Source organism: Toxorhynchites rutilus, chromosome 2, assembly GCF_029784135.1.
Source record: "Toxorhynchites rutilus septentrionalis strain SRP chromosome 2, ASM2978413v1, whole genome shotgun sequence".
In the NCBI taxonomy this organism is placed as follows: Eukaryota; Metazoa; Arthropoda; class Insecta; order Diptera; family Culicidae; genus Toxorhynchites; species Toxorhynchites rutilus.
Window position 1 is genome coordinate 40,504,420 of NC_073745.1, and position 17,795 is coordinate 40,522,214.

The 17,795-nt window shown below is 40.1% G+C and overlaps 2 protein-coding genes across 7 annotated transcripts in view; one reads left to right on the forward strand and one right to left on the reverse strand.

Moving 5' to 3' along the window:
* Window positions 1–17,795, forward strand: part of LOC129768683 (formin-J-like) — a 312,599-nt gene that overhangs the window by 99,742 nt on the left and 195,062 nt on the right. The window lies entirely within an intron of this gene.
* Window positions 7,204–8,397, reverse strand: LOC129768684 (uncharacterized). Its single transcript, XM_055770476.1, has 3 exons — window positions 8,308–8,397; window positions 7,761–8,246; window positions 7,204–7,462 (listed from the first exon to the last, which is right to left on the reverse strand). The coding sequence occupies exons 2-3, from the start codon at window positions 8,033–8,035 to the stop codon at window positions 7,282–7,284; spliced, it is 456 nt and encodes a 151-aa protein (XP_055626451.1). The 5' UTR covers window positions 8,036–8,246; window positions 8,308–8,397; the 3' UTR covers window positions 7,204–7,281.

Genomic DNA, 17,795 nt, shown 5'->3' on the forward strand with positions numbered 1-17,795 from the left:
CCGCCGTCGGAAGCGGCGGTGTCTCGCACGCAAACCTGGGATCCACTGATTGCCCGGTTAGTTTGAAACATAGGATACGATCCTTTAGCAATGTCCGACCGAGCTCTAGCGAGCGTCGGACGGTATACGTCTGCCCGGGGCGTTACGTTTGCCTGGGGCGATACGTTTGCCCGGTTAATTCTTGTTTTGAAATACAATACCGCGCCACAATATTTATAGCCTACTACACATTTTATAAGCGGTGGTTTCTGTTGCAGTCGTTTTCTGTGGCGATTTATTCCGGGAACCCATTTTACTATAGCGAAACCCACTGCACAGACAAGTGTAAAGCAATAAATGATACAAGAAAAATTACGTCATCATTACGTCACCATTTGCGGAGAGCAGCGAATGGGAAAAGAGATAAAACGCGAGAGTTTTTGCTTCTCACTGGAGCGGTGTTGCTAGTAAAACTATGCGGTCTATATGAATATACACATTTCAAGGAATAGCGGCGTTAAAAATGGAAAATATAATCTGACTACCCTTCCCTTAGCCTCTATCGAGCTAAATAATCATATAGTTTGCACTCTCTGAGACTTAAAAATCAGGATCTGCTACATTAGCTGAATATGAATCTTTCGCTTTGCGTTGTCCGTATGATCCTGCTGTTTCATGATGCATGGAGAGGTCGGTATGCATATGTTAGAGGCAAAGAAGAAAATAAGCTTTCTGCACTGAAAGCGTATATGATAGCTTTGCTTGCATGCTGGTGTGCAATGAAGTGCGAGCCGATGCAAAGTTGTCTCGTTCTCTTTTGTGTCGTGATTTGCAGCATATAACAATAATAGAATACCGCTGGGGGAAATGTTTCCTGAAAGATCATATTTGAACGAACGAAAGCGATTTTTTCAATGAGTGGATCATTTGGCAAACACTGTTGCCAGTCACCATCCGCTTCAGAAACGGGTCGATTTTGTTAGGATTCAGCAGCGATTCACATGCGTCGATACGGTCAAAGATGTTTTTTTGCGTCAACGTGTGTGGCACCCATACATCGAGCTTCTTTGTGAATCCAAGCTTCTTCAAATAGTTAATAACGGTTTGATGACTTATCCCCAGCTCTTGGCCGATGCTACGGCTGCTACTATGCCGGTCTTTCTCGGCTAATTCAGCGATTTTGTCGCAATTTTCGACGACAAGCCTTCCGGAGCGTAGCGCATCTTCGACGACCTCTACACCAGAACGAAAACGTTGAAACCATCGTTGTGCGGTGGAAATGGAAACTGTATCGGGTCCATAAACTGCACAAATTTTATTGGCAGCTTGAGATGCATTTTTGCCTTTGTCATAGTAGTACTGTAAAGTAGTACTTGCTCCATATTTGCGACACTTTAACTCACGAACGACTTAACCAAACAAAACACTGTCAAGGACTATATTATAGCGCGCAAAAATACCTTTCCAACATGCTATAGTATGACTCGATACAATGAATACAACTAGAACTACGCGCTTACAACGACACCTCGCAGAAATACCACAGGACTTTTTTGACAGCCTAATATAAACAATTTTCTTAATTCTATGGTTAGTATGGTAGAAAACCGATTAACATCAAGCTTAATTGACCCTTGTTGATATTCTAGGCATAACTGTCCCACCATGAATTTTTAAGTCCGTAATTTTTATGTTCGCATTTCATTTAAAAACAGTTTACTGCTTATAAAAACCCTGTGTATTGGTAAACTGAAACGCTTAAAACTTCTGGTAGACAAAAATGGTATAAAACTTTGAATGCGTTTTTATCAGTTGCTGATTTTGGACAACTATGCGTAGAACGGCAGTATGGGGCAGTCGGCATACCACGGAAAAGCACAATTTTCGACACACCCTCTCCTAATTGTCCACGTGGAATTTCTTGTTGCATTTTTTGCGATCTTGTTGGATTTTGCTTCACTGCTATTACTATGTACATTATCAATGGAGCAATTCCATCACAAATCAGCTGGCCGCTGAACCGATCCTCTCCGATTTTTTAAAAACTTGGTACTTATGATGGAAACTACTTAAAATCACAATTTTCATTATCAAATGACCAATTTATATTACGACTGATTTTATAAAAGGACGTATTCAAAATCATTGACCTTACTTTTGAAAAATCGTAAATCAAAATTCAAATGTCTGAAAAACCTTGTTGGTGCGAATCGAGGGCCTAGAGAAAAGTCAAGTTCCTTGACCAGAACTCTGGAATTGACGCTTTTCCTCAAAGCCAGATAGCGGATTGACATAAAGATATTTTGAATTTGAGAAAGTTTAGTGATTTCATGGAGGAGATTGATCACGATGTTTGTAAAGCCTCATCGGTGCGGATTTACGAGCCAGCTGCTAAGTTAGACCGTTTGTAGATGCATGATATGCACCTAGTGCAATCCGAGAAGGGACCCGGTAAACGAGTGTAATCCTGCTACTTCAGACGATCTAACTTAGAGAATCTGCACCGATGAGACATCGTATACAATCTACTCCATGAAATCACTAAACGTTTTAAAATTCACAATATCACAATATATCATGTCTGTGACAATCAGCCCATTGCATTTTTTAGTCAGCCGGTAGCTTAGCGACTAAGTACTTCAGCAAGGTCGGATTTGCTAGATATTTCGGATGGTCCGCTGCTATCATGTGTTCGCAAAGTCCTTGGACCATCATCCCAGACTCTATGAGTTTTTCCAGTCGGTCCGATCGCGGCGCAAGGGCTGATGTAGTTTTATCGATAAAATATTCGATTAGCAGCTCCGCACAACCTTAGCGCATCCTCCGCGCTTTGATTATCTGTGGAAACGAAGTTCTCCGCTTGAATTTCCAAGCAGCACCATTTTGACTGCGCTGAAGGCGTATCATAATTTCGCCGCCTCTGTAACCACAATTTAGGTAGTGTACTTGTATCTACTAATAAATACCGACCAATCTGCTGGATTCCCGAAGAATGTAGGAAATTCACGAACCAGAACATGGCTTGCTGCCAACTCTTGTTGTGAGAGTTCTGGAAGCATTATACCACATGAAGCTTACGGTTCTACTGGGTTCGAAGTGATTCGAATTGTTCCGACATCAGGCGGGTCACCTGGCGGGTCTATAACTGGAACCTCCACTGAGTGTGGAGCTATTGGTTAAGTTTCACTTGCATGATACTTATGTCGAAATCCCAATTCAGGAGAGATCTATCCCCAGTTTCGAAGCTGGTCACAACCACGTATTGTAGTCGAGACATTTGTTCGAAGAAGGGGTGTTGTTTCTGACGCTAGGTTCTGCTGCTGCCGAGCTGCTTGGTTTTCCATCGGCTTAAACGTGTGAATGCTTCGACGGTCAAGTATGGTGTCCTTCTACGGCCTCAGTGCGCTGTATTTGGCTCAATTTCCGCATTGTTGTTGTGAAATCGGGAGGAGAACCTCACTTCGGTTTTAGGAATAGCACCCTTGGAATGATCCGGATTACCATCTGGCAAAGGTGGTGCTATTTGCGTAGCAATTGAAATATGCATGATTTCAATAAGTTTAGTAATTTAGATCGTTGCTTGAAAATGGTTCGAGAATTCAGGAGAAGATTTTGAAGTTCCATCAAGTTCACCGATTCGTAGAAACGACCCTCTTTCTTATACTTCCTCGGATGAGTTTTGGGTGGGTTTTCTGTTGTGGTCTTATGTGGAGATACCTGTTCCAATTGTGTTTCGATTTGGGACCTCTCGACCCAATCTGCTACTTTCTGCACTCATTCCGACGTTTCGTTTTTGCAAGTTGTGTTCGGATACTGCGAAGTCCATCTGCTTCTTCAAGAAAAGATTGTTCCAGTAACTGGTATTTGGCTGCCAAATATTGCTTTTCCAATTCCAAATCGAGAACCTTTCTATCTAGCTCGCGTTGCTTTGTAAGTCGCCGCAGCTGTAGCTCTGTTCTAGCCTTGCGGATGGATGATGTGGTTATTACTGATACCGATCTCGTTGGATTGGGTTGGATTGTCACGGTCTTCTACCTGACTACTCACACCTGCAAAAATATCCAGAGCCCATAACATCTACAGCAGCATACAAAATCATTGGCCGAAATCGGACGATCCATTTTGAATATTTTGAAGAATGTTCCGACTCGAGGGAGTAATCGAGAGCTGGAAACTGATTGTTGACAGCTTTATTTATGAAGAGTTTCAAATCAAAAACTAATATTTATATGTGGTATAAACGTATTGTGAATTGAGTGTTAGTTCTGCAGCTTACGATTCAGTTGACATAACTAGTTTCAATTCGCCCCCGACTTACTCGTCTCGCTATTCTGCCTGCGAGTAGTTTTCAATTACTTGAAAGTTTGATTGATTGATTTTTTGTTTTCAGGAGGCTTTAAATTTTGCAGTTCATTCGCCTCTAAAAAGTTAACCCATTGGTGCCCAGCGTATGAAATTTAATACGCAAAAATGCCCGTTTTTGAAAAACTGTTTTTGATTAAACTAAAGTGTTAAGCGCATTTTAACCACCTGACAATTTAAGAGTGTTTTTTGTGTCAGTGTCATATTTGTTGTTTTGTTGTATATCGAAGCTTGCAAAGTTCGAGTTTAATGGAGTCGCAAAAGTAAACATAAATTTATCAAAGTTTTACCTCTTAAGGGATTCTCAATTGCTCAAATCTGTCACACAACACAACTAGACGAGTGTAAAAAATGATATCTAGCAACAAATCCGAAGAAAATTGTAAAACCGCAAACGAATCTATGTTTACTTTTGAGCGTATGAAATTTCATACGCTGTGCAACTACGGTATATTTTTTTCTCAATAGGATATATCAGCTTCCCGATAATCCGGAGTAGCTGTACAATTATCTGATTGATTCGGACGAAGACACTTCCGAAAATCTAGTGTCAACTAATGATATCGACTTTGTCATCGTGCCCCCAGGCGGTGGAGACAGCGATGTGGATGCTGGAGATAGTGACTCGGAGGACGGCCCTTCCGGTTTTGGCAAACAAGTGAATGTCGAGAGCAACATTGAACGAGGCCAATCACGAGAATGCTCCTCGGGCAGCAGCAAGAAGCGGAGAGCCAGACACTGGGAAAAAATGACCCCAAATTCGGATGCAGATGCAGCCGTTGTTCCTGAAGAACATTCACCTGATCTTAGTGATCTCTGCTCGAAACATAAATGGTCTGCCGTTCAAATGTTCCATTACCTATTTGACGCATTTGAGACAAATAAGTACGCACTGCTAAAAGGAGATACAAAATTCCGTGTGACCGTACCGGAAAAGTACAAATTTCTAGGAATTGTGCTCGTTTCCGGATACGTAAAAGTACCAAGTAAGCGGTTCTACTGGGAATCAAAAGAAGATACGTACAATATGCTGATTGCCAACGCTATGCCAAGGAATAAATTTGAGCAAATCATGAAATATCTGCATTTCAACGACAGTTTACTTTATGATGGGTCCGACAAATTGTTCAAGGTTCGACCTTTGATTGAACATGCGAATGACAAGTTTCTGAAAATGGGACAGTCATTGGGAAAACATTTTCCCTATCGACGAAGCTATGGAACCTTACTACGGCAGGAACTCTATGAAGCAATTCATCCGAGGAAAGCCAATTCGTTTTGGCTACAAATTTTGGTGCCTTTATACTCATGACGGATATCTCATCAAGATTATCCCGTATGAAGGAAAAACACATGTTTAGATTTATAAGCATTTTATAATGTTTCATTGATATACTTTGTAGGAAAAACTGATCGTGACCCTGAAGAACCATTGGGATCGAAGGTTGTGTCCAATTTGAGCAAAGATATTGTTGCTGAAGAAAGTTACATGTACATAGATAATTTGTTTTTACCAGTTTGGCCCTTCTTGAAGATTTTGGCAAGAGGGACATAAATATCATTGGAACCAACCGTAAAAACCGCATTGAAAAGGCGCCGTTGGATTCCATGAAAAAGCAAGCTCGTGGATCATATAACATTGTGCGTGATTCTGAAACAAACATCACCATTGTTCGTTGGAATGACAATAATGTTGTCAATATGGCTACAAATGTCAAAAACGACAACATTATCCTACGTGGAGGTACGTGTGAGAGATACATTAAGGCTGAGAAAGAAAGAGATATTCCATATTCTTTGCAAAATGTACAACTGGGTGGAGTTGATCTCTTCGACGCTCAACGAGGGCTATACCGCTGCACCATCCGTAATAAGAAGTGGTATTGGCTCTTTTTTCCGATTTGTGCTGAACGGTGGGGTTGTCAATCTTTGACATATCTACAAAAGATTCACGGAAATAGACCTTTGATCAATTTCGTCAGAGCTATCTGTGAAGGACTTCTAAGTGACATAAATCCAGCAAGGATCGAGTTCATGCAGATAAAGCCTAAACACTCGAAGTCATCGGAAGTTAGGTTTGACTGAATAAATCATTTCATTAATACGAATCCAACCGGTACCCAACGAAGGTGTACGTATTGCAACCGATGTACGACAAATATATGCTTGAAGTGTGATGTGGGTTTGCACCCTTCGGAGTGCTTTTTTCCGGTACCATACTCAATGATACTAAATCCGATACACTGCCGTTCTACGCATAACTGTACTATGTTCTATGCAATCCCTATGAACCGTGGGACCATTATGCGTAGAACGGCAGTACACGAAAGTGCTAATGGTTGGTAAAGGAAAATGGTTGTTGAAGTTGAATTTTATGAAATAAAACCGTTTTGTTCGATATTCAAATGATTTCCTTTTTTGATACTGTATCGGCTCAGCGTCGTACTGTAATTTCATACGTCAGATATCTCAACTTCCAAAGAACTCCAAACCAAAACATTTAGACCCCCCCCCCTCCCCCCGTTTCGGGACAAACCTAGATGGACTAGAAAGTTTCATGCCATTTGGATTATGTTCTTGTACACCTGGGCAGCAATGGGTTAACATTCCTTTCCTTCCAAACTGAATGTTATTGACTATTTAAATATCGAATCATCGAAACTTGTGAAAGAAGAATGTGTTCTTCGTGCAAATCCGCATGCTCCAGCTGTATCAAATGAACTACTGATGCATGGGGAACACATTGTAAATATTATTTATTATTGCAAAATCAGCAAAACAATTATTAATGTTATTTTTATTAATTCATAAATAGTTATACATACAATATTTTGAAGACACAAACTTATTTTTAACGTCTAAATCTATTATGTACACAAATTACTATCAGGCGTACAACATCAGCCACCGGACTCTATAACATTCTGTGCCTAGGGTCCCTCAGTGGACAGTACCGTTGGGTCCCGTCGCATGCGTCGTATTGCCGAGCATCGTCACCAGCCGGCCAACGGTGTACTCTTTCGCTTCGCTGTGGATCAAAGAAAAGCCAAGCAGCAATGCCACCACAATACCGGCCAGTATCAGAAGTAGGCCAGCAATAGGTATCACGAAACAGCACAAGCTGCAATAAGAAGAAGAAAAAACAGTCACCAGAAGATACACATAAATATCAACACACAAAATAAACATTCGCTTAATGTGCGCGATGTGAGAGCATTCGGCGATGACGCCCGCGATTGAATAACAATTAATCGAGCGTTCGTGGTCCCATGACCAGCTGGCCCCGTCCGTATTTGGTCCACAATGTCGCGGCGGTCTTGAAACGGTTGTTTGGAGCGAATTGTGTCAATTCTCCGGGGGGGCACCCTGTGACGTGTGAAAATCGCTGGTTCTTATCCGACAGGAAGTTACACACTTACCCGGCACAGCAGGCGCCGGATTGGTAGCAGGTGCAGCAGCAATAACAACACGATTTTATCGTTTCAGACATGATGAACTGTTCGCTTATTGGCGTCAGTTGGGCCCGATTCGGGTGCGTCGGTGTCTTCGAATCGCGCAGATCATTGATGGACCGAAATGGATTACACGACCGACTGAATGTAACGCCGATAACAGATTGAACGAAAACAAACAAAACAATTGTTGACCGACCGACTGATAGCCCAGTTGGCATTCGTGCAAAGCTCGTCCCCATCGCACGAAGACTACAAAGTCTTATGACTTTGTGACAACACGCGCGTACCGAGAATCCAATGACCAGCTGATTGTGATTGTTTGATGTGTTGTGCAAAGCGTTTTACGCCGTGAGCCGATTCCCCGTGTGTTCTGCGTTTGCTTACATGATGATAACAGTGCGTTTCTTATCGTGGGCGAGCAATATTTTGGCATTCGGGCATTCACGAAAACTAGAATGTGATGGTGTTTCAGTTTTCGCGATAAAATGTATCGGATATTCTATCAACGTACACAATATTCTTTTTGTCAAGTTGTATATGTTTCCTGTGCCAACGTAAACTCGGTGTGCAATTCCATGGGGGGTTTCGCTAGGTTCAAAAGGAGAAATACACTTACGATACCGTCGACATGGACATTCGAATAAAATCGTTGAAACTGTCAAAATAGTCAAAACGTCTCCGTCAGTGGTTTCAGTTGTTATCGGATAAAATCAAAAAAGTTTGGAAGAAATTTAGTTAAATGTCTGGAAAAGGTGCTCTGGATTTGTTGCGAGTCTATGATAGTCCTTTTTTCCTGAATACTCTGGGATATGATAAGAACAGCAGGTTCGTGTTGTTTCAATTAATTGAATTTGTAAAGGCAATCTGAAATGTTGGTAATTTTAGCAACATGATTCACCGATATCACGATTGCATAAAGAAGATGGAGTGACTTACACCAACGGTGTGAGTAAATGCTGAGTATGCAGAATAATTCGATGTCGAATCCGAGGAGTTATAATGCTAAGAACCAATATTATTTTAATTTTACTACTGATCTGATTGTTTCATTATCTACTTGAAGATTCAAATGCAGAAATTTAGGTAGTTATAACATTAAAAATCACAGTTGCTTCTCTTTGTTCATCGCAGTGCAGTGTACAGAAAATAGTAATTATATGAGCACTGTCTCAATGGTTTCTCATAAATATTCATCTATTAGGAAACACTAAGTATTAAGACACTATCGTGATAGGCATGTTTGGACTCTACAAAGAATGGGATTCAAATGTAGATTTAACTTATGACACATAATACTTATAATTGTTGATTTTCGAACGATGTATGAAAGCTGTATAGAACAACGTCTGTTATGCGGGCAAACAGTGATTTTTTTTACGAAATTGCTCAAATATTTTCGAGCAAAAATGTGTGTTTGCATGTTGAGCAAACGTATTACATTACGTAGAATGCAAAACGGCGAAAATTTTGTCGCTGACGTCTCCTATACAAACGTGGACAGAATAGGCGTACCTTCATTTTTTCCGCTCCAGCAACATTTTGGCATGGACATGGCGAAATCGCCGTTCGACATCTCTCGCTTCCGTTTGGAATAGAATTTCCTTGTTTTTGAATGCCTTGCGGCTTTGAGTCGTTCAAAAATAGCTTATCGAGTTACTTCAAATGATTCTGAAAGCTCTGTTTGCATTTGACACGAATCTTGATCGAATGATGTCTCTAACTCTTAGTCTTTAAACTTTTTCGGTTGACCCGGACGATTTTTGTCTATAACATTAGAATCATCACTTTTCAAACGTCCAACCCATTCCCTACAAAATCTGGTTTCACTTCAATATGCCGTGAAGTTCATTTGACGGCGAATAATTGAACGAACACGGAGTGTCGTACAACAGATAACGACGATTTTTTTTTTACTCACTCGCTGATGTCTCTGGCATTGCAATCATTGCATCAAACTGATTCCATTCCATTAAAGTTCTGAGCTATACAACCATCAAGTTAGGCTTCCGTCAGCTAACCAAGAAAGTAAATGTTCTGGCATTTTGTCAGTGGTTCGGCTTCGCATGATGGTAGGAAAACTCTCTCCACAAAGGATGACAGCTAAGCTAATCTTGACTGGCAATATTAGCAGCAAGGCATCTGTTGAGAAGAGAACAAAACAGAGATAAGTGTTTGTATATTTAGTTGCTTCAAGCCATCGTATATGGATATTTGTATGCGTACGTGCGTGCTTCATACCCCGTACGTAAAAATAGTGCATCTTCGCTACGCTAAAACCCCATTTGTAATGATAAATATAAACAAGGAGGGGAGATAGCTGGAGGGAAATATTTACGCTAGGGTATTGGTAATGAATCTCTGCTGAGGCAAATATTCAGCCTTTTTGTAAGCATTTAAATTTATTTGTTTTCTGGTATGGTGAAACAGGTGTTAAGGTTGTGCACCAAAAAAATATTTGGGGAATACCAAGTTATTCAATAAGTTATATTAACTTATTAATTTATTTGGGTTCGCGTGCCAGTCGCAAAACTGCCTTCAACTAGGAGTGCATTTGCGCTAATTTTGATCATAATGAAGCAGTGCTACTCTTTTCGAGGTTGTTGAGATTGACAGATAGAGTTTATTTCGTTTATTTAGTCACCAAGAAAGTAAATGTCGTTCTGAAATGTTGTATGTGATTTGGTTTCGCTTGTCAGTAGCAAAACTTTCTCAACTAAGGATGACAGCTTATATCGAGCATGTATTGTTCTGCGAGCACAAGGATGAACCATCAATTAATTATCGTCAAATGATTCTACAATAAAAAAAGCATTTCAGGGCGACCAAACTGGTAGAATGGTTATTTCCAAATTTTCGTAGCTTTATAAAATAATAGCCGCAGTTATAAACAAGCGACTTGAATTAAACTACAGCGTAGTTCTACGTCAACAATGCGGTCGTGTCATGAACACAACCTAGTATAATTTTTTATTTATGAACTACTGGAAGAAGCAAAAACTCATTTCCAATTGAAAGCGAAGGCCGATGTCTTCATAGTCCTCTGACTATCCTTAGTTGAATATGATTATGCCGGGCCCTGTGGTCCAGGAAACGAATATATTAGGCTGTCAAAAAAATCCTGCGGTATTTTTTTTTGAATTTTCATTTGTTCATAAAATTAGTTACAATCATCTGTTTTAAGTCAAATATGCGCCGTTTTGTTCGATGACTTGTTCCCAACGAGATGCCAACTTCATAATACCCCTGTTATAGAAGCTCGCTTCCTTATTGGCAAAAAAACACGGATAGCCAATTTTCACAGGCCTCTTTTGTGGCTAACTTCTGACTACCTAGCTCGTTCGCCATGGACAAAAACAGGTGGTAGTCACTTGGTGCAAGGTCCGGACTATACGGCGGATGCAAAAGAACCTCCCATCCGAGCTCCCGGAGCTTCTGGCGCGTCACCAAAGAAGTGTGTGGCCTGGCGTTGTACTGATGGAAGACAATGCGGCCTCTGTTTATCAAAGATGGCCTCTTCTTCATGAGTGCTACCTTCAAGCGGTCCAGTTGTTAGCAGTACAGGTCCGAATTGAGCGTTTGGCCATGGGGAAGCAGCTCATAATAGATTATTCCTTGACAATCCCACCAAACACACAGCAGAACCTTTCTGGCCGTTAATGAGGGCTTGGCCACCGTCTGAGCCGCTTCAGCGGGCTTCGACCACGACCGTTTGCGCTTCACGTTGTCGTAAGTGACCTACTTTTCATCGCCAGTCACCATCCGCTTCAGAAACGGGTCGATTTTGTTGCGATTCAGCAGCGATTCACATGCGTCGATACGGTCAAAGATGTTTTTTTACGTCAACGTGTGTGGCACCCATACGTCGAGCTTCTTTGTGAATCCAAGCTTCTTCAAATGGTTAATAACGGTTTGATGACTTATCCCCAGCTCTTGGCCGATGCTACGGCTGCTACTATGCCGGTCTTTCTCGGCTAATTCAGCGATTTTGTCGCAATTTTCGACGACAGGCCTTCCGGAGCGTGGCGCATCTTCGACGACCTCTACACCAGAACGAAAACGTTAAAACCATCGTTGTGCGGTGGAAATGGAAACTGTATCGGGTCCATAAACTGCACAAATTTTATTGGCAGCTTGAGATTCATTTTTGCCTTTGTCATAGTAGTACTGTAAAATATGTCGGATTTTCTCTTTATTTTGCTCCATATACAATACAATGAATACAACTAGAACTACGCGCTTACAACGACACCTCGCGGAAATACCGCAGGACTTTTTTGGCAGCCTAATATGTGGAAATTTTATGGAGTGCTCATTTTTATGTTGTCAAAAATAGGGTAAAAATTTTGCAATTATCTTTATAAATAGAGGTTAACTTAGTTCGACAATGTTGTAGTCTCAGTTATTTTAACCAATTTTGTAGAACAAAGATTTGTTTATATATTTCGATACAACCGATTTAACGCTTTTGTGCTAAGTTATATTAGGGTCACCATGAAAAAGAAGGTTTTTTGCTCTAACTTTTATATTCCAAATTCTACATGCAAACTGTGTTCAGAAGACTTTGAGTAGTATTAAGATGTTAGCAAGTTCTGCATCGCAAAATGTTTGTTAATCTCTAAAAGTCGCCCGAATACAGTTTTGATGTAGAATTTGAAATATAAAAATTAGAGCAAAAAACAAGTTTTTTCGTGGTCATTCTAATTCTGAGAAAGCAAGAAGGTCGGGTTCAATGGTTTATAGACAACTCTTCGAACTCATAAGGACAACATGCTGGTAATTTCTTCTGCTGCAGCCAAGAACATTGATCGTTTCCATTTGGGAATTACATGAGCGGTTAAATTTTTTTTAAAACAATTGGGAGGCGATCTGGAGTAGTGGTAACATCCATACCTCTCACGCTCAAGGTCACGAGTTCAATTCTCCCTCCCGATATTCTTCCAAAAATGTGACGAACCAGTCAAAAGTGTTGAAAGTCAGTATAAGAGAGAATAAAAAATAAAGCAATTCAAGCAAGACACATGTTAGCAACATCTGACAGCGAACTTAAAACGTTGATTCTAAAACTGGCAATTTTTTACGACGTTTTACGAAGTTTTGGAAAGCGAGTAGTTCCTAAAGATAACAAGATTCTTAAACCATTTCAAAATTCATAAATGTTATCAATGAAAAAATGAGACGATCGGCTGATTTACATGTCAATAATCGGCAACCATGCCATTTCGATAACCAGGAAAATTCGTGTTGGCATATTATTTACCAAATTCTGCTGAACAGATTTCTCGATATTTTTCCATTTTTCCGAAATTGCGACCTTGAGCTCTTCAATCGTGGTGTACCGCTTTCCCTTAGTATTGGTTCTGCGTACAAGGATCCCCCTAAGAGTTTCGAAAGGATTCAAGTCTAAAGCGCGAGCCGGCAGTCCAAAAAAAATTTTTGGTCCTTAATCCATTGCTTAGTTTCCTTGCTGGTAAGAATAGTAGCATTGTTTTGTTGGAACGTGAATTTTTTGTGATGATAGGGATCGAATTCGTCATTAAATAATGCATCGATAGGCTTGTAAATTGTTGAACTATGCTTATCTGTATCAAAAAAAAAAATTAAATGAACATAAAAATGAGCGCTTCATCATACATATGTAACTGTCGAGATTCAGATGCAATTTTCACTCAAATTCATTTCACGGGCATTTTCAACGCAGTAAAAATTGAACTTGTTGTGAAAAACTCAAAAACAAAATCAAAGAAAACAATATTTGGTAGACAGTTGTGGACACTTCACGATTCAGCAAAAATCAACTGACGCCGTCGACTATCTATAGCTTAAGTCATCTTGTGGAAACGGAACGAATTAAGGGGGTATTCTAGAGCAGAGACACGGATTTCGGACGTTTATTCGAGCTCCGCAAAAATATAACAAAGAATAGTTTCAGTATCCATTACACCATTATTTGTTTATCTATCTTTTAGCAATAAAACAAAAATTGAATGAGGAAAAAATGTTCATAATTGTAATAGTTACAAGCTGATGAAGTAAGTGGGTTAAAAAAAAGTTGTGCAATGGCGTACACAATTCCACCCCTCCTGGTTATCTGAACCAGAAAAAATCGAAGAGATTCTGAATCAGTAAAGATGCCGCGATCGCATGAACCTCGCATGAACAAGTCAAAAACTTTTTTTTTGACAAAATGGCGGTCGAAAAATGCGGTTTAAAAGGGTCTTTTCTTACGTTTCCCAATTTTTTGAAAAAAAGGAAAAATTAAGAAAATTTAAATTTTTATTAGTTCATGTGATAGAGAAATGCATGCAGATTGTATTCATATAAATTCGTCATAAATCGGTTCAGTAGAACTTGAGATATTGTATACGCCAGTTCGAAAAAACATTTTTCGAGAAAAACGCGTTTGAAGTTCATTGTTATGGCCGTACTAGATTAGATACCGCATCACTAAAATGGCTCTAAGTCGGTAAATAATAGGATTTTCGAAAAGTCCTTTCTAGGGTATATTCTTGAACGCCTGAACATCAGAAGTATGAAGAAAAAAATTTTTTTTTTCAAATTTCTAGACTAGAATACTGCCTTAAGGTAAATAAGGTGCTGAGGGTAAAAAGGTATGACATTTTAATTCATGCATATCGTCCTCAGAATATAATGTACGAGGGTCGTTCAAAAAGTAAGTTTCAGTGCCACAGCGCCATCTCGCATGAAAACGGCGATTATGTAGAAAAATAGAAAATAAAACGTAGATTACGAAAATCATGTTGTTTTTGTTCTAACTTTATTTTAACTAACGATTGCTGTGGCACTGAAACTTATTTTTTGAACGACCCTCGTATAAATGGGTGTTTGATTTCTTCTGAGTTGTTCTTCAAAGATACAAAATGCAAATAGAAATATATAGAGGGGTTCTACATCCGTCTTTTTGCTCTACAAATGCGGGTGCGGTTGAGTCCGGTTGATTATATTGAACAGATCCTATTTCACGCGTCGGCTGACTGTCTCCACGCCAATTATCGATGATTAATTCTGGACGGAAACCCAGAGCAGAACGTTCACTGCCACCTCACCACAGCTTGTAATGCGATTTGATGTGAACTGTTAGCTGCAATAGTTATAAATCCCTATATACCAACAAAATGACAAGGCGTTTCACTGGGAACACTATTGCTTGCGCTTTCAACGCGGCGATTAATTTTGTCAGTATCCGTTAGCAGTTTCCATTCGACTATTCCGCCCACTAATCTGAGGATAGTACAAATAATGCATTTGTGCTGTGTGTGCTTCTGCAACTAACTTGAATCTGACCCCTTCAGACGATCCAAGTTTGATTTATTTCAACAACTTACTGACCACTCTAGGGTTCACTTTGGATATTCGCAACGTCAGTCATCGTGTGTGCGACTCCCTCAACTGTTCCAGCAGACAGTGCCGACAAACACACGCCTTCAAATTGAACGACCACCGCGCTGGGGTCCCGAGAACCATACGGTGGTTTTAATCTGCGGTTGTCACTCTGCGGGTTAATTGCTTTGACATTAGGTGCGATCCCAGCGATGTGTGTTGATCTCAAAAAAGGGTCGAGTGGCAAAAAAATGAGAAAAAGGAAACGAAACACAGACCGAAGTCATCACTAATGCAACACCAACAGACAGTCGCGAGGGTGATATAATCACGCCTTCACCTTAATGCTCGCAGCTCATACTAACCGGCGGACAAACAATTATAACATTCACGGCGATCTCGTGCTTAGAATGTGCACCGTAATTACAGTACCTCGGTAATTGGGTACACACGGAGCCTTGACAGTCACTTTGAATTCCGGTTTGTGACATTTGACAGCTGGCTGCTGGGTGACCGGCGAAACGTGTGATCGGCAACAGCTGATCGAGGGTACGGATTGATGTCCTGTGTAGGGTTCTGGCCGACAGTCACAACAATGTGGGTGGAGCGAATGTTCAAACGAGCCAAACGGGATCGACGGCTGTGTCATTCTTTGCAATATAGTGGAATTTACTCGTCATTTTCAATATTTAGCCCTTGAGAATTATTTAAAAAACTTGGTCAAGGGAAAACAACCTGCTTATTGGCGAAATTTCGTGGCCCCGTAGCGATGCTGTCTTGTATACGGAAATTATTGAAGAAAATCATCTTGTTTCGACTTGATAAATGGGCTGAAACAAATGGCCTACTCTCAGTAGACAATATGGGTTCCACAGGTGCAAAGGAACGAATGGTTGTCTAGCGTTGCTTTCTTCAGAAATTCAAATGGCTTACGCCCAAAAAAAAAACAAATAGCTTCAGTTTTGGACATAAAGGGAGCCTTTGATTTAGTTTCAATAGAGGTCTTATCAGACAAATTACACTATTGGGTTCTGCCGCCTCTATTGAATAATATGTTACATAATATGTTTTGTTTGGGTGATTCGGCAGTAAGTCGGGTATCCTACAAAGGGACTCCCCCCATGGTTCATATCTGAGTCCCATTCTCTACAACTTCTATGTAAGCGACATTGACAATTACCTTAATGAGTGAACACATGTCAGCAAGCTACTTCCGACTAACTTTAACTCTCGGAAGCCAATACAAGCGATACAGATGCCTTTGCCTCTGATGATTGCATGACAAGCAGCAACTTCGAGCCCACATTAGGTGGAAGGTCAATTCTAAAAAAAATAATTGTACTTATTGATCCCCAATAATACCCCACCGTATTGGTTATCTAGGTCCAAACGTAAAATATTAAGATCGTGGAAAGAGAGATCATTTTGAGAAGAAAGTCAAGTTTCGGTCAGACCGGCGTTATCGATACCAACATCAGTAACATTTCGGTCTGAAAAGTTGTTGGAAGCATAAGTATTCGAGTAAACTTAATCCAGGCTAGTTCCTCCATTATCCTCAACATCATAAAACAGATTCTCCATCACCACCGACGGCATTTGAGTCCATCGTTGGAAACTCTCGTATTGTTCAGCTGCCTAGGCTATCTTATCGAACCACAAGACCACCGCAATGGCTTGGTAGAGATGCCAACCTTCCTGATTTTTCAGGTTCTCCCAGACTTCCTGGGAACGTTCCCTGATATCCTGACAAACATACAATTTTGTCTGATTTTTCTGAAATGATCCTGATTTTCTTGATTTTTGTGCTTAGAACATTGTGCATTTTGTGCAAAACACCTTTTTTATCAAAGCATGTACTTATGCATGTAAAGAAGTCATCACAATCGATTTTTCTACAAAAATTATTCTATAAAAACCAAACTTCGTTATGTAATTACGTAATAATAGCCGGTAGGTCAGTATAAACGAAGTCATAATGAACGGATTCTACTGTATACTGGGATCCCTTTCAAAGTTTTCCTATTTGGAAATTAGAACTGTCATAATAGCTCTCCGGTTCGTACATGTAATGCTTACATTGAGTTATATTCTCTTGATACATAGCTTCACCTAATTTTATTATCAATATGTGCGATCGTTGTGGATAAGCTTTTTCAGAGTGTAAATCCCAAATTATTTTGAATACGCACAAATGTTTCAAGGTTTTTCAAAACAGTGCTAGAAATCAGAATATATGACGAATTTAGGAAATAACAAAAGATCAAATTTGAGGAACATCATTACCTTGTATGATGTGTATGTACATTAGGGTGCCGATGAATTGTATGGGAAACAATCGACCCTAAAATTTCAAAAAGTTACCCTAAACAAAATGTTCACCACCTCGAAAAAACACCCTATGCCAAACTTCAGCTCAATCCGACTTAAAGGAGAGTGGCGCAAAGCGGTCAAATTTTGAGTGTTTTTGAAAATCGAAAAATCACCCAAGGGGGGAGTAAAGGAAATCGGAGTTTTCGTAAAAAAATTGTTGATGCCAAATGTCTTAAAATGGCAGATCTAGTGTCATCTCGAAAAAAATTTTTTGTCAAAAATCGACACTCTGGGACTGGGTTTTTTTTTCGGCATGCGAAACGAAAAGTATAGTTTAGGGTGCCAATAAAA

What these genes read in the sequence shown, in the direction of transcription:
- LOC129768684 (XM_055770476.1), bottom strand. Translation starts at nt 8,035, where the DNA reads ATGGGGACGAGCTTTGCACGAATGCCAACTGGGCTATCAGTCGGTCGG. An exon ending in TCCGGCGCCTGCTGTGCCGG is followed by an intron (nt 7,463 to 7,760) that starts GTAAGTGTGTAA and finishes TTCTTATTGCAG; the next exon opens with CTTGTGCTGTTTCGTGATAC.